Consider the following 20,479-nt stretch of genomic DNA (forward strand, 5'->3'; position numbering starts at 1 on the left):
TGAACGGCTTAGCAATAATTTGGTTCGATAATACCATTACAATCTCAATTTGAACAAGGATATCTGGTAAAGTTAGATTATAGATTAACTACGGTGTCGTATGTAATTCACGTTTGGTGGGTAGAAAAAAATAATCACTTAATGCATATAATAAATCTTGACCGGTTAACAATAAAGCTATAAGTGTGTTTAAATTCATAAGAAAAACATTGTGAAAAGTTGTGAACATTACGAATAATGACAATCATTGTCGACTGACAATGAGATGTTTCAAGGTATAGCGTTCGAAGAAGAAGTGTCGATAAGAGTTAAAATTTAAATATAGGCATTTTACAAATTTATGGTACGTTCCTGAATATCGATCCTCGATCATTGAAAACTACCGTGAACTTGGGCCTCATTCATTTCTCGATCAACGAACGCACGTTGCATTTTGTGACCAATTGTGTGATTCTGAAGGTTAGGGGTAAAGAACTAAAATGTTCATGGACGCGAAAATTTTAATTCGTAGAATTAAAAAATGTGTTAAAGTTCAAGTCCAATAATCAAAAACATCAATGAGTCAAAATACAGAAATACAAAGTATAAGGTCAAAACATGGAACAGCAAAATCGAGAATCCGTATACGATTCTATATTATCGAGAAGAATTCCGAAGATTCTGCAACGTGGCGTTTTTCATGTTCTGACCTTTGTAATCCTTGACTTCTTCGTACTTCGAATTTTAACATTTTTAAATTCTGCATATTAACTTTTCGTGCTTTTTTACCCCCACCCTTTCCGAGGACAGGATACGGTACCCATCAGTGCTGTCGAATCCTGATGGGTCGATGGATGCGGACGCGCAAGTGTCAACACCGCCGTAAAATCATCATCCAGTCCCCCGGTCGCGGTTATCTGGATATGATAATTCGATGGAGTAGCTGGGGCACGGAGGTCTGCGGGTGGGGCGACGTAGCGTCCTCTCAAAATAATATCCTGACACACAGGAAACGGTATTTAGTGCACCACCCGAGGCAGCAGTGGCGGGGCCCCCCAGGCCCGAGAGCATGGAGTCAATTGAGGCGACCGAGGAAGTGACAGAGGATGGATGGCACAATGTCGTTGAATACGTTCCATTAGTCCGGACCGCGTTCTACTCGCTGCGAGGTTCACCACCGGCGGTTGGACGGTGGCCCTTGATATTAACTCTAGATCGGCGTACTTTTATCGCAGAAAGAACCACACGCCGCAGATGATAATTCCAGGAGTCGAGATGATCAGGAGCATCGTTATCTTCTGTCTCCTGACCCTGCACGATCCCGGTGAGCTAGTCCTGAATTATATTACCGCCACCGTCTAAAAATATGATGAGAATCGATGGTCTTATCTACGGATATCAAACCTGTCGAATATACCACTTGAGACCTCATTGTTTTCCGAAACTGGCTATTTGGGTCTATTTAACCATTTGTACCAAAAACAAATTTCACACTCGACGTATTGTAAATTTTTCTCGTATCTGTTTATGGATCAGTCTCTATATTCGACGAACTACGTTGTTTTGCTTATACAGCGATACGATCTATTTTTTGAAATTATTCATTTTTCCCCAATCTTCCTAACTCTGACGAGTATAATCGGTAAACGGATTTGAGCTGGTTCTAGTAACAATTATTTGCATCCAGTTCCATTTTATACATACTTTGTAACCCTGACGGTGCTTTGACTCGAAAAGCATTAGATAGTTTCACCCATTTTATTCAAACCCAGTTATTGTAAACGGAAAAAGTTTTGCCTATGCATTTCCGAATTGAGTTTCAATGGTATTTACATAGCATAACACGGTGTCTAGTGGTCATGGAAATGTCCCTGAATTTGTTACGGATTTTTCACCGGACACCATGTATAACGACCCGACATGTCGGTTGTGTAATTTACAGTACGGGTTGATGCCAATGTTCAATGCATCTAGTATCACATTATTCCGTCGCTTGATAAAACGTTCAGAACTTTAATATCCCTACGGTGAATTGTACACACGTCAGAAATAAATAGTAAAAATGTCGTGTGAACCCTTGGACGAGTATTCACAAATCACGTCATACACTAACCCTTATTTCAGTATCATCGAATCAATGCGGAAAGGTGTGGCTGACAGTATCGTCTCTGTGGCGGCCTGTGGCGATCAACAATAAGGTTGTGGACGCCGAACTTGAGGTCAATTGGGACCTGGACTGTCCTGCGAACGCAGGATATCCGGACAGCATTAAGGTGTTCACGGCTGATCCGGCGCACAGTAATGACCCAGATCTCGTTGCAACCGCTTGATCAGTCTGCTTTCAATTTTCCTTTATATATATATATATATATATATATATATATATATATATATATATACATATTTTTTTATACACATTCCTGAAACTTGCTACACTACATTATGATAACGGCACTCGGATCACTCGAATACCAAAGCCACACCGGATTCTCAAAAAGTCCTGATTCTTCCTTCAGACAAGACGATAAAACCGCAGCTAACTTTACTACTCGCCGAACATCCCCGAGGTTATTACAGAACTAACATAACCGTTGGACGACCTCCGCTACCCGGAGGATGGGACGAAGGAGGAGGCGCCACGCTTCCAGGACCTCACTGTCTGAAGCACCATGCGGCGTTGTATAAAAACGGCGAATTCCTCACCAGTTCGTGTCTGCAGATTTGGCCAACGTGGATGTACGACTTGAGGTGAGACTCTCGAACGCTCCTTCAGCACCTTCGGTTCTCTTTATTCACCGGGAACTTGTTCCAGGAGACAACTCGGAAGACTCCCAATCGGTACTCTTATGATACCGGGCACTCATAACTCAGGGTGCTACAAACACGGTGACCTGACCCGAAGAGACGCTTTTCAGCGGTACCTGCTCACCCAGGATCGCGACGTGTGGACCCAGCTGGTCCACGGCATCCGGTATCTCGACATCAGGGTTGGATACTACCCCTCGATACCCAGGAACAACACGGTCGTTGAGGAGACCAACTACGTGAACAGGTTTTGGGTGAACCACGATATCATCAGAATAACACCGCTGATGAGCATCATCAAGGATGTAAGGAACTTTTTGGATGTGGCCAGAGGCGAGGTCGTCATTCTGGACTTTCACAGGTGAGGATCACTGCTCGTCTACTTCCTCTTTATACCCATGGTACGCACCGTTGCATCCGTCACCATTTCCACAGATTTCCGGTCGGGTTCGAAGGCCGACCGAGCCGACATCGCCGACTGGCTTCCATATTGCACCGGGAATTCGGCGGTCTGATTCTCAGACCTGACAGAGGAGTCGACGGCCTTGGACCGACCCTGAACGACATCTGGACCGTTGGTCGCAGGCTGGTGATATGTTACGGGGACCAGCAAACGGTGAACGGTGAGCACCGATTGTTTTCACCGACCGTTAGTGAACCGCGAATAATTCGGAAACGTCCTTTCAGAGTACGACTGGCTTTGGCCACCGATGACTCAGGCCTGGGGTGATCAGCAGACTGCGGAGGGCCTGAAGAACTACTTGGAGAGAACGATCCTTGGGAGTAAACGGCCCAGGACGAGCCAGAATCCTCTGTGGGCAGTTATGGCAGAGTTGACGCCGATCCCTTTGGACATAATGCTAAAGCCCTCGGGAGGGCTTCGGCAAATGGCCGATTCGATAAACAGGAATTTAACCGTATGGTTCCAGGACGAGTGGTGGAAGCAGACGAATATCGTAGCGACTGATTTCTTCCTCGGGAATAATCTTATCGACATTTCTATACAGTCCAATATTAAAAAGAGTAATATTGCTCATTGGCGTCTTTAGTCGAGTCATAATTAATTGATGTTATTTTTAATTTATTATTCCAGCCACGTTTATGAATTTCGTGGGCCTGATTATTTCTGTTCGCAATTTTTTTTTTTTTTTCCTTCGAGATAATTTTAGTTCCATGTTAACGACCAACTGTTCGTTACTTCCTTAATATTGTTATTTATTTTAGTACAAGATCCAATTTGCGACTTCTTATGGTATATGTAAAGGTTAGAGTTATTCTTAAGAAATCGTTGAGTCACTTGCTGAAATAAATTGAAGGGAGAGTGATTGGGAAAAGATTCTACAGGTCGGTTGAAACCGATTTTATATTATTTACGTTTATAATACAATATTAAACGGTAAATATTCAAAAATTAATTACTGTAGCAGAAATTGCATGACATCAGTTGCCCCAAGTATCTGATGGCGTTTTCAATTTACAATTTGCCAACGCAAACTGGTCGCATTTTATTAACGAAGGGGAAAACGAACAAAGAATTCATCTAGGGGATCAGATGAGCAGCCAGATCAGATTGCTTGCTCGTGATTCAGCCGTTTATACAACTTCGAATTATTCATCGACTAGGTGAATTGCTTATACAGTCCAAGTGACGGTCCGCTAAGCGATCGAGTCTCTGCAAAGTTATTTTCAACCGTCGATCATTCCTGAGTTTCCTTCAATAGCCTGTCATTTGCAATTCAAAGAAGTGAATTTTTATATTCGGTAGGGTGGAAAAAATGTCCAGTTAAAAAGTTCATTCGTGAATTATGTAATTCTGATTAAACTCTGCATGTATGTTTATTCAATATTTTGAGAATGAAATCATTCGAAACTACGTTCAAAATTGATCGAGGACCCTAAAACATCCGTTTATAAAGTCTCGTTAAGTGATGCAAAATCCATCCATAAGCTGCAGCTAAGGTCGGTATAACGTTAGTATTCTGTCATGAATTTCGAGTACTAGAAGAAATCTCTATTCGAATACCTTGAAGCTACGCATAGAACGATTTGAATTTGAAATACCGGTTATCTCGATCTACGGTCGCGGAATGGAGGATCCCAACGGTCAGTTGCCTCGTCAGCAAATACCAGCTGCGCTGTAGGAAACGAGACTAGAGTCAGAGTCGGACGGTTGAACAGCATGGAAGACGAGTCGTGGCTCTGTTACGTTTGGTGGTCAAACATTCTCATCATCAAGATGATGGTATTCACGTGGTGCACTGGCAGGCTTCGAGTGAGCAGAAAGGTAGGAAATATGGTTACATGAATCTTTAAGGACGGTTCAAATTGCAACTACTAGTGCTGAGGATACCCGGTATGGGTATTGTTGACGTGTCTGGCCCTCACGCCATTGCTCATCAGAATAGCGTTGATCTCATGAAGTCATCTAAGGGTGTCTAAAATTGGCAATTGTCGGACTTGTACACCAAAATTTTTGTAAACAGTTATAAAATTTCCACTAACAACTACTGTTGTAATGATATCAAGTAGTGTTAAATTGACATCATATAAGAGAATAGTCTGTAGACTTACAAGGAAGGTATCCCAGGTCGATCTCTCCGATTTGATTTCTTTCGTAATATGTCATGGTAGACTAAAAACTAAGCGACACGTATTTGTTTTTTTTTTTAACTGCCATTAAACACTTTAAGAGGGTTAAACCACCCTCCAAAGTAAGGCATGTCAAGGGGTGATTTAGCGGTTTCATCCACAAGAACATAATATTTTCTAACCAATCCAACTGGAAAAGTTTTCTCGTAACAAGAAATGAAAGATGTAATTATCTCGACTAAAAAAAAAAAAAAAAAATGCGAAATCACCCCTCCACATGCCTTACTTTGTAGGGTGGTCTCATTCCCTTGAAATGTTTAAATGGCGGATAAAAAAATACGTGTCGCTTAGTTTTTAGTCTATTATAACATATTACAAAAGAAATCAAATCGGAGAGATCGACCTGGGATCCCTCCTTGTTAATCCACACCGAAATTTATGCTACGGTTTTGATAGCTCACGTTTTTTCAAATTTAATTCGGATACCGAATTTTTGGTGATCTATTTTACAACAATTTTCAGGTGATCCACAGTGAAGCGGACCGAATGTTCATCAAAGAGCCGGGTGTAATTCTTGATCCAACGGGTGGCGGTCATCCGGATATCGATCGCATAAGAGCAGCACATCGCAGCGATGTTGAGACCGTACTGCCATTTCTTCTGATGGGGTTAATTTGGCTGGAAACTTCACCGTCGGTGGATTTAGTAAAATTGGTTATTCGCAGCTTCTCATTGGCGAGAATTTTTCACGGTTTATTTTACATGGACGTCATTCCCGTGCATCAGCTTGTCAAAGTATTCACTTCGCTCTTCAGCTACCTCGTTGCCGCTTACGTCGCACTCTCGTGTCTTGTGCATTATGCTTAACATAAATCGGGGCGAAATTATTGTGAACAGCATAAAAACACAGGTTTAAAATGTTTAAAATAAACGGTAAGAAATATTACTCATTCATTTATTAACAAATGATTATATTATATAACCTGAGATTTTTTAAGTATCATGAGGATTTCGTAAAATATTTAATATCATATTTTCAATTGATATTATAAATAAGTACGAACAAAACGTTTATTCAAAGCTTGTAAAAAAAAAAATTACTCGAGTCATTATTGATGTGATTCTATTTGGCGTGAGACGTATCGTTGAATAATTTTAAGCAGACGGAGTATAATTTTAAACGTAAAGCTCCAAAGTAATCGGCGCTTATGCACGCTCGCGAATTTAGTTTCACTGTATAAAATTATTTCCGATGTCTCGCAGTTATCCAATGCTAGAATTTTTTTGATAGCAAAATGACACCGAGAATTTAAGTTGAGTATGATTTTATTTAAAACCATCTTCTAGATAAATAGATATAGATATCTATTGATATTTATGATCTGAGGATTCTAGGTCCTTGGTAGCCAAGGAAAAACAAAATAGATTAACAGAATAGAAAAGGACAGAAAGTAGACTAGACGAAGATGCTAAAAGGTGAGAATTTAGTGGCTATTTAGCGCTAATGGAGGTATACTTACAATTGACTGATCGGTAGACTATTTATTTCACACAATTTTAACTCACCTACACCGTTTTTAAGTCATAAAATGAACTTGGTATCAGGCCTACGATCAAAGGTTATTAATTCAACGAGTAAGAACTAATCGAGAGTTCGAACACGCATGTGACCAAAGCTCTCAAGCCACCCTCATCGGCTTCGAACTTTAAGCCGTTGATTATTCTACACTGGCGTAAGCATATCAAAACGAGTTCCAAGGGAAATGAAGAGGCATTGGAAGAAGAAAACACCCTGGTGAAAAAATACAAATTTTTTGTGAAAATCTACAAGTTTTTATGAGAAACTGTGGATATTTACAATTTTATATGGAAACAAATTTTTTACAAAATCGTAGGAAATGTTCCAATTTCCCTAAAAATTCGTAGAAAATCGAAAACCGAAATATAAATATCTAACAGCTGTTCAGAACTGCATCGATAATTAACAAATCACTTATTAAAAATGAGAATAAATTTTGTTATACTGTGACTGCAGGCTACCTGCGTCAATGACATTCTCGTGAGAACAATTTTTCCTTCACACCGTAATCGGCAGTGTTAATTTAGGGTCCCGATGTTTAACTTTTGTTCGTGATTAGCAGTTGCGTAGGGACGATTAACGTTAATAACTAAAGAAACGTATTACTTTGTGCTAACGACTGCGTAGGTTTTACTAACATTCTTCGTTTTCACTTCGCAGTGATCAAAGCAGCCACACTGTAACTGCAAGCCTACTTTATCCCTAATATTGTTACCCTCCACGTTGGTTGATATCTCTGCAGTTAATTCGCTACTGCAGGATGTACAGAGATGAAGACTCCTTCACGAGGCGCATGGACGGCCCGAAGCTCTTCAAGATTGAAAATCAACATTCAACGCCAGTCGAGCCCTCGAAACCTGCAATTTTTCTTGGAGTACAAGCTCGGGGCAACACTCCAATGGTCACGGTGGGTCCGAAGTATGAGCGAAAGAATCAGTTCAGTTACAACGAAGACAGGAGGCCGGAGCAGGACGGAAAACTGCTCGACAAGTTCGATCATTTTTACGACGATACGAAGGTCCTGCTGATCCTATTTCAAATAATGGGGGTCATGCCCATACAGCGGGGAATCGGTAAAACATATTCGAAAGTTCAATGTGCTTCAAACCTGATCGATTCTTGGATTTTTGCTCCTAACCGTAGGCAACATGCGTGCACTTGAGTGAGAGTAAATTTTGCATGCTGAATTCTCGGCTTTCAGACTTTTGCCATGGATGGAATGTTGACTTAAAAATTCTTGCCATCATCTTGGTTGGCGTGAAATAACGCTGGGCGATCATTGACTGATGCTAATGATTGTACCGTGAAAATAAAATTGCAAGCGTGTCAGAGGCGGCCATGTTGATCTTGCCGAAGCATTTGAATTATATACCCGTGATAGCTTTAGTCAAGTTTAGATTTGACCTACGCTATTTCATGCTAAACACTATGATCTAAGGAAATATCATTGTTATATCATAGGTGCAAAAAGTAACTCTAATTGTATTAACAATTAATGATTCCATTGTATGTGTGTTTGAACCATCAGGGACGACGACTTTCGAGTGGACCTCAACCGCGACCATCTACGCGATGTGTTTGTGGGTTGCCGAAACGGTGGTTGTGATCCTGGTGGGCAGGGAGCGGATAGAAAACACCCTGCAGCCCGATAAGCCCTTCGACGAGTACATATACAATATAATTTTCCTCTGTATATTGACACCTCATTTCCTGCTCCCAATTGCATCGTGGCGTTACGGAGGAGAAGTGGCAAAGTACAAGAACATGTGGACGCATTATCAGGTGAGTTTTATCCTCCATAGAATTCAGCTTCGATCGTTTAACTTCAATAATCAATTTCGTTCTATCGTCAACAGCTTCGATACTACAGAGTGACCGGCTCGATCCTCGAGTATCCGAACTTGAAACGGATGTGCATTGCACTCTGCATAATCTCTTGGCTCATTTCAATCGGGGTCGTGGTCTCGCAGTTTTATTTGCAACCTGGTTTCACAATGTGGCACACTTCCGCATACTACCATATCATCGCTATGTTGGATTGCCTGTGCGCTCTGTGGTGGATCAATTGCACCGCCATCGGCTCCGCATCCAAAGGACTTGCACTCAACCTTCACAAGGTATACCTGCAGCATATTTTGACCTTGCCTTTGTCCTTCACTCATATTTCCTGTTCTTATTCAGGCTCTCGAGAACACAGAATCAGCCGATCTCCTCGTCGAGTACCGAGCTCTCTGGCTAGATTTGAGCCACATGATGCAGCAGCTTGCTAAAGCTTACGCCAATATGTACGGTGGGTTGGTTATTTGATTTCGGAACCTTTATACTCCTCTTCACTTAACCGAGATCATTCTAAATTCTTTATCATGGTTGAAAAGCTCATATTTCACTTGATTAACACGATCTGAATGAATCGACAAGAATTTCTTTGGCTAGGATTGATTCTTAAGAATCTTTCCTTACGTAAAAGTGTATTCAATGGGTCTCTTTACCTGTTTTTCACTTCCCTTATAGAATCTAATTGTCCTCTGTATAATCTTATATACATATGATAATGATAGATTGCATTCCATTACTTGAATTCCAGGAATCTACTGCCTGATCATGTTTGTCACGACAATTATCGCCGGTTACGGAGCGTTCTCGGAAATTCTCGATCACGGCTTCAGCCTGAAGGAGCTCGGACTTTTTGTGATCGTCGCTTACTGCACGGGACTTTTGTACATAATATGCAACGAGGCAGATCACGCAACACGGAAAGTTGGTCTCGACTTTCAGGAAAGATTGCTGAACGTCAATCTGGCCGCAGTTAATGCCGAAACGAAGAAAGAGGCAAGTTTTTATTCGTGAATGCATCGAATTCACACCGAAAAATAAACATTTTTGTGTTTCAGGTGGAAATGTTCTTGGTGTCGATTGCCAACAACCCTCCAGTTTACAGTCTGAATGGTTACACGGTGATAAACCGGGAACTTCTATCGTCCGTAAGGAATTTTAACCAACATTTGAAACTTATTTCAAAAACGAGTACCAGCCATAAAGTGTGACAACGAAAATAATAAGCAAATGCTCCGCATCTTGAGAAATTATGAATATGGAGAGAAGAAACTTTTTCTGAAAGTAAGTAAAATCCTTCATTTCAAATCCGGATTATATGTTTACAGAACCTCGCTACGATGGTCACATACTGGGTTGTACTTATGCAGTTCAAACTGTCTTTAATTCGGAGAGGAACAGGAAACCCAACAGCCACGATATCCAACTTAACGGCTACAATCGACTCGTCTTGATTTCGATATTTTTTATTGACTAATTGATCTTGAACACTCAGGATTTACTGCGCAAACATGATATGATTACTGTTGCAAATGGAATAGAAAAAGGTCCAGTGCACAATAAATACGCTTTGATTGTAGCCAATAACTTATATTGGAAAGTATCGGTGAAGCAGACTTGACCAGTGATGATATTTCAAGGCAAAAGCCCGATGTTTTTGTACAATTCAGGCATCTGTAATTCAGAGGCAAACATCAAGAAATCGTAAGACGGACCACTCGGAACTAATAGTAAATTGAACAAGCCTTCTAAAGGTGATTAGCACGGTAAATGAATAGCGGAAACATAAAAGACACGTGCAACACAATAGAACCTGTCCACAAGAAATCGATTTGCATAAAGTGTTTTCTATCTTATCAAGAGTCCAGGAATTAGAACAACACCAAAAGAGGCTAATTAAGGATAACAATATTGCAACTTTCAATTCTTTGAGATATTTTGATTCTGTAAAGCATTTGGCTTAATCATCAATTTAAAGGTGCCTTTTCAGTTGACAAGGCGAAGAAGAATTCAAACAAGATATCCAGACTTATCCGTCTTCAAATATCACTATAATGCTGTTTCCTGGAAGATGCTATCAGGGTGAATCGATCGGGGATGAAAACTTCGGTAACTGATTCTTCACCCTCCGATATCCAGACGCTACCACTTCGTCCTTGTTGGATGATTTCCACCAAAGCCTTTGCAACTACTTCTGGCCTGAGGAATAGCAGATGTTGAAAGGTCATAAAATGATGTAATCTTAAAGATAAAAAGGTGGAAATGAACAATTACGTTTACACAACGGTAGCACTACTTCAGAAAGAGAAGAGGAGTAGGTACTAACTTTTGGATTGACTGAGTCCTGATATCCTTCAGAGCCAGTTCGTAATCCACGAAGGGACCGAGATCATGACCACCGTCTTCTCCCATCGCAGTATCTGTCACTACTCCAGGACATAACGCCATTATTCTGACACCAGTCTTCTCGTGGTGATACGGTAACTGAAATTGCGATAATGGGTGTGTACGTTCAGGAGGAATGACACCGGAGATTGCAATTTATATCCTTCGCGATGAATAAAGTGTCGAGTCGTATCTCTGATGACGAATCTTACTCCGAAAGATCTGGTCAGCCCAATTACACCGTGTTTAGCCGCAACATAAACCGGGTACCAAGCTGAGGGATCGATACCAGCTGCAGAAGAAATGTTGACTATAACGCCACCCTTACCACCGCTGTTCTTTCCCATGTACTTCATGCCAAGCATCGTTCCCTGGACGACGGCGTTCTAAGTATAGAAAAATACAATTCTACAAGTACATAAAGACGTAGTATATTAAAGTGCGTGTGATTTTAGATACTACTTGCCAGATCGACGTTTATCATCAATTTCCAGTTTGATTCATTCAGTATTCCGGCGTTGTTAATCACGATATCAATTCCACCAAATTCCTTGACAGTTTTAGCGAAAGCGGCTTCATAGAAATTTCAAAGATTATCGGAGACGAACTGCCGTTTTGTTGGTGAACACTGACACGAACCACAAATTGACAATGGAAGGTAAAATGGAGATTTCGGTATTCTGATACTGTTTCCGCATCAGATGGTGAAACCAATTTTTGTTCAATTCCAATATGCTCAATTTCATTTCGTGATTCATTACGTCTGACACTGAGCTGGACTCACCTTCGAATTCGTCAGCCTTCGTGACGTCACAAATAACGAATATTGCACGTCCTTGACCAAATTCCATGTTCAATGTATTTGCCGATTCCGTGCCTGGTGAAGTTGCCAAATCCAACATAGCAACATGCTGTATGTAAGAAAACAGATGAATTATGGATCATAAATGAAGTCCTATACGACTTACGTAACCCTATCAACGACGGGTGGAATTTCACATTTCTCTACTATCTAACCACAACGGAAACGAAATGCGTAAAAGTGATATTTCGATGATGGTGATACTCACTTTAACTCCATTTCGCAAGAGTTCCATAGCGTGAGCAAATCCAGTTCCACGCGCTGATCCGGTCACCAAAGCTACTTTGTCCTTCAAATTCATTTCTGAACAATATATGATGTCGATTCGACGCGTTCTTTCAACAACGCAGCCTATAAACCATTTTAGGACTGTCTTCAAATTTTGATTGTTAACCACTTGTGTGCTTTGTCAAAAAAAAAAAAAATTATTTTTTCCAGGTTTACGATTAGTTGTGTTTTCAAATTCGATACAAACTATCTCGAACACGTTAATGTTTAATCTACAAACTTGTAATTGATTTGGCGATGTACAGTTTATTCGTGCCAAGTGCTGACAGCGACTGTTCTCGACAATTTTAGAGTGGCATGAGTGGCAATCAGCAATCGAAGACGTTCACGTTACGAAACGAAATCCACTTTCAAATCGTTTTTGCAACGGGAGGGAGGAGCGAGATTCTGACGTTTGACAATCCAGCCTTCCCCACAGTTGCCCTCTGATCTTCTGTTTATGATAACATTTAGCCTTGATGAATCGTGGCTCCATGTTCAGAGAAAAGTATTTTCATTGGGTTTGTATATTGCATTGCTTGTCACGCAATATAATATCAGTAATTTTTTTCACGCTCCGGATATCATGCATCATGCAATAGCAAACTAACGTGAACTTAAGCTTGAACTTCTGATTATGTTGTTGATTGTATTAATTCTTGGAATCGAGGAGAATTTCGTACGATGGTAATTATATGCATCAGATACAAACGATAAAATTTTAACGCAGTAATTTATTGTGAAATAAACGTGGATTAAAAATCCCGATAATACTAGCTAGGATATGCACATTTCATTAAAATACAATGTATGAGCACAAATATCACTTTATTCCTGTGCCCTCGAGAAGGCTACCAGGGTCAAGCGATCAGGGATGATAATGTTACAAACAGGTTCTTCGCCTTCCGATAACCAGACGCTGCCGGGTGTTCCTTTTTGAATGATTTCCATCGTGGCTTTTGCCACGACCTCCGGACTGAGGAATAGAAGACATCCAAAGTAAACACGAGGCGACACACCATGAAAGCGAAGAGGGACATTAGGGTGGTCCTTATTTATGGTGTTGAAGAATTTTTGATGCCTCACCCCCCCAAATTAACTTCAAATAATTCGAAAACGATTACCTAATTTTTGCAAATTTTTACCTCAACTCTAAGATAGAGACATGGGTGCTACTATCTTAAAAAACAATCACATCCTCATACCAGCCAATCACGTCGAATTGCACGCCCTTGAAATCTGAAATTATTTCTTGTTTAGAGAAAGTGCAATTCGTCTAGATTCGCTGGTATAAGGATGTGTATTTTTTCAGATAGTATCACTAACACCCACTAAAACCTCACAAATACAGATTTTTTTAACGTTATTACTCTTACAATAAAATACATAGTGAAAAAAAAAGTTTTCACCATGTTATTTCCATAAGAAACTTTGATCACAAAGCGGACCATCTATGAGTTGAGATAAAAATCTGAAAAAATTCGTCAATTGTTTTCGAATTATTTGACGTTGATTTTGGGGATGGATGTGGAAAAAATTCGTCAACAACCTAAACAAAGACCACCCTAATGAGACATATATTGTGACCAGCTATACAGCAATACTAACGTTTGTTTTGAAAACTGCAACATATCCTCTTCGGCCGATTTTGCATCCCCGAATTCTCCCACTGACTTGGAAATATTAGTGACCAATGATGTTTCAGTGACTCCCGGACACATCGTCAAAACTCTTACACCCGTTTTCTCGTAGTGGTATGGCAACTTAATGGGTAAAAAATTGATATTCGTAATTATCCAACTCAACCAGACAGTTACTCTCTCGTTTTCTCTCCTCCCACGACGAATCTTACCCCGAATGATCGACTCAGACCAATAACGGCATGTTTAGTCGCGTCGTAAACCGGAAACCAAGCGACAGGATCGAGTCCAAAGATAGATGCAATATTGACGATGACGCCACCAATTCCACCCGTGTTCTTCCCCATGTGCCGCAGACCCAGCATGGTCCCCCTTACCACGCCCATCTAAACAGACGTTAGAACCAAGTCATTGGTGATTGAGGAGCGACGTTTTATACTTGCAGGAGAATTTGAACACTTACGAAATTTATGTCGATCATCAATTCCCATTTTGTTTCTTTCAGTATACCAGCGTTGTTGATCACTATGTCGAGTCTACCAAATTCTACGATAGTCTTGCTGAACGCCCCTTGCCAGGCATTTGGGAAATAACAAAAATCGATCAAAACATATTGCCATGCAAGTTTGGGATTGTAGTTATCAATTGACCGTACGTAAGATGTCGGGATGTTATTGTGTAAAACTAATTGGGTTCCATTCAATCAACTCTGACAATGACTGGGTCAAGGTCAACAGTGATTTCCAACATTGATGTTTTCTCTTCTTACCCTCGAATTCGTCAGTTTTCGTAACGTCACAGACGATGAACATTGTTCGTCCTTTGCCAAATTCAGCGTTCAATTTATCCGCCGATTCCACACCTCGGGACGTTATCAAATCCAAAATGGCGACATGCTAAACGAATAGATACAAGTACAGAGAATTGAACAATTGATAACACAGCTGGACAAAGATGAGAATTTTCTTTTCTTTTTTTTTTCTTTTTCTTATTGTCAGGCTATGTAATATTTTGTTGATAAACTTTATATGTTAAAAAAATAACCGAGTTTTTCATCTAAATATTGCTTTTTTGAGCCGTATATATGAAAATATACGATAAAATAATTAACTGAAGTCAACTTTGAAAAACTATTTTCACTCCTATTACTTGCGGCACAATTGTATGTGATAAAATTGCAAATTTTCAATGTCGAGAAAAACAATTCTTTGAATCAATTTCGGATAATATACAATGTTACAGGAAAACGAAGGATTCAGTAAACGAGTAAATAAAATATAATAAATTGTTCAGTATTTTCAAACGAATGGACGTACAGCATCTTCGTCTCGATTTCGTTTTGCATAAAATAACAAGAATGAGCATAAATCACTGAAAATTTGCACGCGCGAATGAAAAGAAAAAAAAAAAATAACATGAAAAACAACTGACGTCAATGTAAGGATAGAAATAACATCGCTCACTTCAACTCCGCTCCTCAAAAGTTCCTTGACACATTCGAAACCGATTCCATTGGCACCGCCAGTAATCATCGCAACTTTATTCTTGAAATCCATTTCTAATAGATGAACAAAGTTCAAACTGTAGAAACACTTCTATTAACGAAAGAATGTTCTTTTTTTTTTTTTAGTATTATATTGTTTCTATTAACCGAACGTATATACGATCGGCGAAATCAATTTACAAGCCTGAACGCATTGTTATAAAAATACACACTTATTTTTGATTTGTGAATATACAAGTAAAATTTGAAAATAAATAAGTGACTTGTTATTAAATTTAATAATTAATCGTCCAATCTGCTTACTCTGTTATAAGGGTTCCGTGAATTACAATATCGATATCCAGTACGACAGTAAGTAACGGATGTGTTGTGTTTCTCACTATACACGGTAAGGTAAAACGAAAGTACTAAGAGTCGAAGAATTTTACGAGATCTTACATAACGTGTGATAATTGTAGGGTGGACCAGGTTGAACTATGTCTTGGGGTTTGTTTATTGTAGATAAAATGTCAGCCTGAGTTTTTCAACAAGCGTCTGACCTGTCGCTTCAAACCTTCGAGAATACGTTGAAATATTTATTATATTTACCACATTCTTACGTTGTGAGAGTTCAGTGTTAGAAACGATTAACGCAGAAGTAAACAGATCGCGGATTTAAAATGAAGTACAAAAACGTTTGGTTGATCGAACTCGAGCTCAGGAAGCAGGTCAACATCAAGGCGACGTAGAGGGTAGAGTTGTTGGTGGATTTATAAATCGTTTACAAGCCTTCAATATTGATATTAAGATGCTTAAATAAAAAAAAAAAAAAAAAAAGACGATACAAATGCGCGTGAATTTTCAAATGACTTGGAAATATATTTTGCGGTAGAGCAAAGGTTTGGATTGATGGTCGAAGAGGTAGAATTAATAATTATAATCGGTTTAAAGTAGCGTTTATTCAAGAGTTTATTCAATGCAAGTCAGATCAGAAAAAAAAATTGATTGTCGCAGCGTAGATTTGAACAAAGCGATGGTAATTTGCGAAATTGTTATTTAAAACTAGTAAAAGAGGCACAATATTTTTACACGAAAATGTCTGGTTACGAAATTAATTATAGTATTGTACAACAAATTCCATGTCGTGTTAAAGAATCAATGATTGCGATAGATTTTTCAAAAATAAGTCTTGGTTGAAACTGTTTTATCACAATTAGTTGTAATACAAGAAGACAGAGATAAAGATCAAAGAAAAAGAAATTTTTCTAGTAATAAAGATAACTATTGAAATGTTAGAACAGTGGGAGTAAGTAAAGAAAAATATTCAACAGATAATTAAAACGAAATTTGATGATATATTCTTCAACACAGAGATCGTTGAAGATTTGAAAAAAACTAGTGATTTCGATAATTTGGAAAGCAATAATAGCGAAAGAAATTGCTCAGAAAAAACAAACAATGTGCCTTGTAAAAACATTATTGATGGAATTGTTCATAATGGATGAAAATATTGAATGTGATGAAGATGATATTTTCGATCGTTTATCATAAAACGGGTTGAAAAAAATCTAAAAAACTACAGAGGCGTTATCCCATCAAGTTTCGTCGACGAATATCAATATTAGCGTTACTTCCTAGAAGAGGCAATCAATTCGAATCTGTCGGGAATGAAAACTTCCGTAACCGGTTTTCCACCCTCCGAAATCCATACACTGCCACTTTTTCCTTTTCGGATGATCTCCACCAAAGCCTTTCCGACTACTTCCGGCCTGAAAAACGAAAAGTTTTTCCCAAATCAATCAGCGATCCGATCCTCCGCAGTGAAACATCGACACTGATATAATTTTACGCGTGAGAATGCGTGCACAATAAACACTCATTGACGGTGATCCGTCCGATTGTCATTCGTAAAAAACAGAGCTTCACTAACTTGTGCAATGGAAATTTCCTGTATCCATCTATGGCCAATTTCGGATCCACATAAGACCCCAAACCATTACCAGCCCCCGCAGCCAAAGCTGTGTCCGTAACTCCGGGACACATTGCCAGCACTGTGACACCCGTTTTCTCGTAGTGATAGGGTAACTGAAACGGTATCAGAGTCAGTGCTTTGAAGAAGAATTTCAGATTATTTTACGTGAAAGAAAATTTGTCACCGTCAAGGTTTGAGAGCGGAAAGTAAAATGAGACTGTCGCTTGGCGGGGGTAAGAAATCAGAAAAACCGAAAATCAGAATGAAAGCCAGAATTCCGAATTTAATAAACTCGAATAAGAAATGTGAGAGAACGGATACTGTCAGAAATTTTAAGTTCCAAATGGTGCCCGATAAAAAGTTGCAGCTTACCTAAAATGTATTTAGTAGATAACTCTATTATCCGAACCCACTTGCTTCGGAAAACGTTAATCCAAGAATTCAGAGATGCAGAATTTAATAACGTATAGAGTCAATATTCCAGAGAATGAATTTGCAGAAAGTTTCATATTTTCAAATGTCCAAATATTATAAAAATAAAAGTTAAAATCCAGAATGTAGAAGGGTCTTTGTTCAGAATCGTACGATCCATAAAGATCGGTATTCCGAAAATAACCGTATGGATGACTCACCACCAGAATTTCACATTCCGAGTCTATCCAACTAATCTATTTTGACTTGTAAAATGTTTTGTATACAGAATCAAACAAATTCGTTACTCAATGCTTAACAAAGACGAAAGAAGGCGATGCAAGCGGACAACTTTGAGTCGTTAAAGCTGTTGGGTTGGGCCTTTAGAGTGTGGCCGACGATGTGCCTGACTCTTCTCATATATTGCGACTCTTCATTCCGACGATTCTGATATACCGCAATTCTATATTCCGAGCCTTCTACGAGATTACTACTCGGAGTTCTAACCGTTCTGATTCTTGATCGTTCGCATTTATGAATTCGAATAGATGAAAATTCTACTTTACGATCCATCCGAAGGTTATTTATTTGTGAATAGAAAGTTCTCGTCTCTTGAGCACCCGATATAAGAATGTATGCAGATGAATGTTTACATGTTGGCATCTTACGCTTCCGATGGGAAGCACACGTAAGACGGTCGAAGCCGTCAAATTTTATTTGTTATCGCAATTGCCTCATTCTGCCAACGGCCTTTCGGAATTTTCACCAGTTGTGTATTCTAAATTCTACAACTTCAAATTTCGATGCTTTTATATTCTATTTCTATTATTTCTGGCTTAGTGAAGATTCATCACTTTGTTCTTTCGTGATTGTGAGTTTTCGATGTATTTATGTTCGGAATTCTGACCATTCTGACTTTTGGTTTCTCCGATTTTTTACCCACACCGACTGTCACTGTCATATTCGAATTGTGAAAGTGCTTTTGATTGTTTCACATTGGTTATTGGGATGGTGAAATGTTCTTCGCGAATCTTACTCCGAACGATCGACTCAGGCCAATGACCGCAAACTTGGTCGCATCATAAATTGGGAACCATTCGACTGGATCCAGTCCAAATATGGAAGCTGTGTTTACGATAATCCCACCCTTTCCACCCTGGTCCTTGCCCATGTACTGGAGACCCAGCATCGTCCCCTTCACCACGGCGGTCTGAATGAATAACGATAGAAAATAGTTACTTGATCAGCAGGCATGGACTGATTGTTGATCGTTCCTTTTTACGTGGCATTGAATTTTTAGCCACTCACCACATTGATGTCGATCATTAGTTTCCATTTTTTTTCATTTAGTATGCCAGCGTTGTTGATCACGATGTCTAGTCCACCGAACTCCTTGACAGTCCTCGCGAACGCGGCTTGGAAAAAATTTCACCGACAGATGTAACGATTAGTAGATTTAAACCCGTGTGTACATTGTCGGTTTGTTATTGCTCACCTTCGAATTCGTTGTCGTTTGTAACGTCACAAACGATGAAAATTACACGCGCATTTCGAAATTCACCGTTCAATTTATCCGCTGTCTCTGCTCCTGACGAAGTTGGCAAATCCAGGATGGCCAAATGCTGTTACCAGTGTTAATGTGTTGTGAATTACAAAATTGTTTATACAAACTCGTTTCTACGTTAGTGTTCACGTGCACAGAGAAAGGTAAAGTGAAATATAACCTTAACGAGTCAATGTCGTTTATTATACAGTATAACTATAGCTTATATTAGAAAAATTACTCGTTAGTACTTGAAATTGTGTACTTGGAACGAAAAATATCATTATTCAATGTCTGTCAAAAGAACAATTCATACCGAAAAAAGTAGGCGATAGTTTGTTCTATAACACCGTTTGAGAAAATTATAAAAACATATAAAAAATTCTTCAATTTCTAGGGCTGAAAATTGTATAAAAGCACGGAAAGTATTATATCTTTGTATGGTCATCATCGGATTCCTTGACCTTGAAAATACTCAAAACACATACTTTCAAAAGTAAATGTTAACCCGAGACACCAAAAACATTGAATCACTTTACGACGCCATTCGGCGATTTTTGGCAGTTGAATAGTTCAAATCCATATTCGGTAGATTGATAGTGATAACTCGTCAATAAGTCTTGAACCGAATAAATACTTACCTTAACTCCGTTACGCAGAAGTTCTTTGGCGTATTCGAAACCAATACCGATCGCACCACCGGTGAGCAGAACAACTTTGTTGGTAAAATCCATTTCTAAACAAATGTATATCCTCTTTGGAAGTTTTTGTCGAGAATTCTTTCTAACCACGAGAAAGACTTAACGGATACTAAACAGTATCACATCCATCAGCCAATTATATAAGGTAGCAAAATTGTTGCTGTTGAACAGAAGCGTTATCGACACGAAATTTACGCGATACCCTTCGACCTGTGAACGCTTGGCGAATTATGCAACACTGTGAAGGGTAAAAGATCGTGTATCCGAATGACTTAATATATTTTTTACAAGAAGAGAAAATTGATTTTATGTTATTTTATGTAACGCGTATTCGTTGTTTTTTTTTCTCTTAATCGTTCGGTTATTCAATATCATTCGATGCGCTTGTAGAAGCCCCACAAAACTAACGATGAAGAGATAATCAAAATCT

General features: G+C 39.2%; 5 protein-coding genes across 5 annotated transcripts; 3 read left to right on the plus strand and 2 right to left on the minus strand.

The window, feature by feature from the left end:
- The first annotated feature begins 1,036 nt into the window (after positions 1-1,036).
- Positions 1,037-4,199, plus strand: LOC107220379 (PI-PLC X domain-containing protein 1). Its single transcript, XM_015658952.2, has 6 exons — positions 1,037-1,303; positions 2,104-2,277; positions 2,496-2,727; positions 2,792-3,145; positions 3,220-3,407; positions 3,472-4,199. The coding sequence occupies exons 1-6, from the start codon at positions 1,234-1,236 to the stop codon at positions 3,831-3,833; spliced, it is 1,380 nt and encodes a 459-aa protein (XP_015514438.1). The 5' UTR covers positions 1,037-1,233; the 3' UTR covers positions 3,834-4,199.
- Positions 4,200-4,773: 574 nt separating this feature from the next.
- Positions 4,774-6,375, plus strand: LOC107220382 (microsomal glutathione S-transferase 1). The gene is made up of 2 exons (XM_015658955.2): positions 4,774-5,068; positions 5,896-6,375. The coding sequence occupies exons 1-2, from the start codon at positions 4,964-4,966 to the stop codon at positions 6,238-6,240; spliced, it is 450 nt and encodes a 149-aa protein (XP_015514441.1). The 5' UTR covers positions 4,774-4,963; the 3' UTR covers positions 6,241-6,375.
- Positions 6,376-7,537: 1,162 nt separating this feature from the next.
- Positions 7,538-10,426, plus strand: LOC107220376 (gustatory and odorant receptor 22-like). Its single transcript, XM_046745469.1, has 7 exons — positions 7,538-8,025; positions 8,481-8,734; positions 8,809-9,069; positions 9,134-9,242; positions 9,537-9,781; positions 9,844-9,933; positions 10,114-10,426. Exons 1-7 carry the CDS (start codon positions 7,713-7,715, stop codon positions 10,237-10,239), a joined length of 1,398 nt encoding a protein of 465 aa, XP_046601425.1. The 5' UTR covers positions 7,538-7,712; the 3' UTR covers positions 10,240-10,426.
- Positions 10,427-10,696: 270 nt separating this feature from the next.
- Positions 10,697-16,202, minus strand: LOC107220375. The gene is made up of 13 exons (XM_046746029.1): positions 15,747-16,202; positions 15,403-15,497; positions 14,709-14,835; positions 14,403-14,509; positions 14,152-14,325; positions 13,908-14,062; positions 13,129-13,275; positions 12,241-12,436; positions 11,955-12,081; positions 11,637-11,743; positions 11,383-11,556; positions 11,112-11,269; positions 10,697-10,984 (listed from the first exon to the last, which is right to left on the minus strand). The coding sequence occupies exons 2-13, from the start codon at positions 15,493-15,495 to the stop codon at positions 10,825-10,827; spliced, it is 1,725 nt and encodes a 574-aa protein (XP_046601985.1). The 5' UTR covers positions 15,496-15,497; positions 15,747-16,202; the 3' UTR covers positions 10,697-10,824.
- Positions 16,203-16,361: 159 nt separating this feature from the next.
- LOC124295447 (15-hydroxyprostaglandin dehydrogenase [NAD(+)]-like) lies at positions 16,362-20,219 on the minus strand. Its single transcript, XM_046745470.1, has 6 exons — positions 19,990-20,219; positions 19,301-19,427; positions 19,114-19,220; positions 18,842-19,015; positions 17,353-17,507; positions 16,362-17,191 (listed from the first exon to the last, which is right to left on the minus strand). Exons 1-6 carry the CDS (start codon positions 20,080-20,082, stop codon positions 17,050-17,052), a joined length of 798 nt encoding a protein of 265 aa, XP_046601426.1. The 5' UTR covers positions 20,083-20,219; the 3' UTR covers positions 16,362-17,049.
- Between the last annotated feature and the right edge of the window lie 260 nt (positions 20,220-20,479).

Source organism: Neodiprion lecontei, chromosome 7 (genome assembly GCF_021901455.1).
Source record: "Neodiprion lecontei isolate iyNeoLeco1 chromosome 7, iyNeoLeco1.1, whole genome shotgun sequence".
NCBI classification, from domain to species: Eukaryota; Metazoa; Arthropoda; class Insecta; order Hymenoptera; family Diprionidae; genus Neodiprion; species Neodiprion lecontei.

Excerpts from the sequence above, each read along its gene's own strand:
- LOC107220379 (XM_015658952.2), top strand. The coding sequence starts at position 1,234 with ATGATAATTCCAGGAGTCGAGATGATCAGGAGCATCGTTATCTTCTGT. Across the intron at positions 1,304-2,103 it reads CCTGACCCTGCACGATCCCG|TATCATCGAATCAATGCGGA; the intron begins GTGAGCTAGTCC and ends CCCTTATTTCAG. Across the intron at positions 3,146-3,219 it reads GTCATTCTGGACTTTCACAG|ATTTCCGGTCGGGTTCGAAG; the intron begins GTGAGGATCACT and ends CCATTTCCACAG.
- LOC107220382 (XM_015658955.2), top strand. The coding sequence starts at position 4,964 with ATGGAAGACGAGTCGTGGCTCTGTTACGTTTGGTGGTCAAACATTCTC. Across the intron at positions 5,069-5,895 it reads GGCTTCGAGTGAGCAGAAAG|GTGATCCACAGTGAAGCGGA; the intron begins GTAGGAAATATG and ends AACAATTTTCAG.
- LOC107220376 (XM_046745469.1), top strand. The coding sequence starts at position 7,713 with ATGTACAGAGATGAAGACTCCTTCACGAGGCGCATGGACGGCCCGAAG. Across the intron at positions 9,070-9,133 it reads TTGCACTCAACCTTCACAAG|GCTCTCGAGAACACAGAATC; the intron begins GTATACCTGCAG and ends GTTCTTATTCAG. Across the intron at positions 9,243-9,536 it reads AGCTTACGCCAATATGTACG|GAATCTACTGCCTGATCATG; the intron begins GTGGGTTGGTTA and ends CTTGAATTCCAG.
- LOC107220375 (XM_046746029.1), bottom strand. The coding sequence starts at position 15,495 with ATGGATTTCAAGAATAAAGTTGCGATGATTACTGGCGGTGCCAATGGA. Across the intron at positions 14,836-15,402 it reads TTTTGAGGAGCGGAGTTGAA|CATGTCGCCATTTTGGATTT; the intron begins GTGAGCGATGTT and ends CTATTCGTTTAG. Across the intron at positions 12,082-12,240 it reads TCTTGCGAAATGGAGTTAAA|CATGTTGCTATGTTGGATTT; the intron begins GTGAGTATCACC and ends TCTTACATACAG.
- LOC124295447 (XM_046745470.1), bottom strand. The coding sequence starts at position 20,082 with ATGGATTTTACCAACAAAGTTGTTCTGCTCACCGGTGGTGCGATCGGT. Across the intron at positions 19,016-19,113 it reads TAATGATCGACATCAATGTG|ACCGCCGTGGTGAAGGGGAC; the intron begins GTGAGTGGCTAA and ends TTATTCATTCAG. Across the intron at positions 17,508-18,841 it reads GCCTGAGTCGATCGTTCGGA|TTACCCTATCACTACGAGAA; the intron begins GTAAGATTCGCG and ends ATACCGTTTCAG.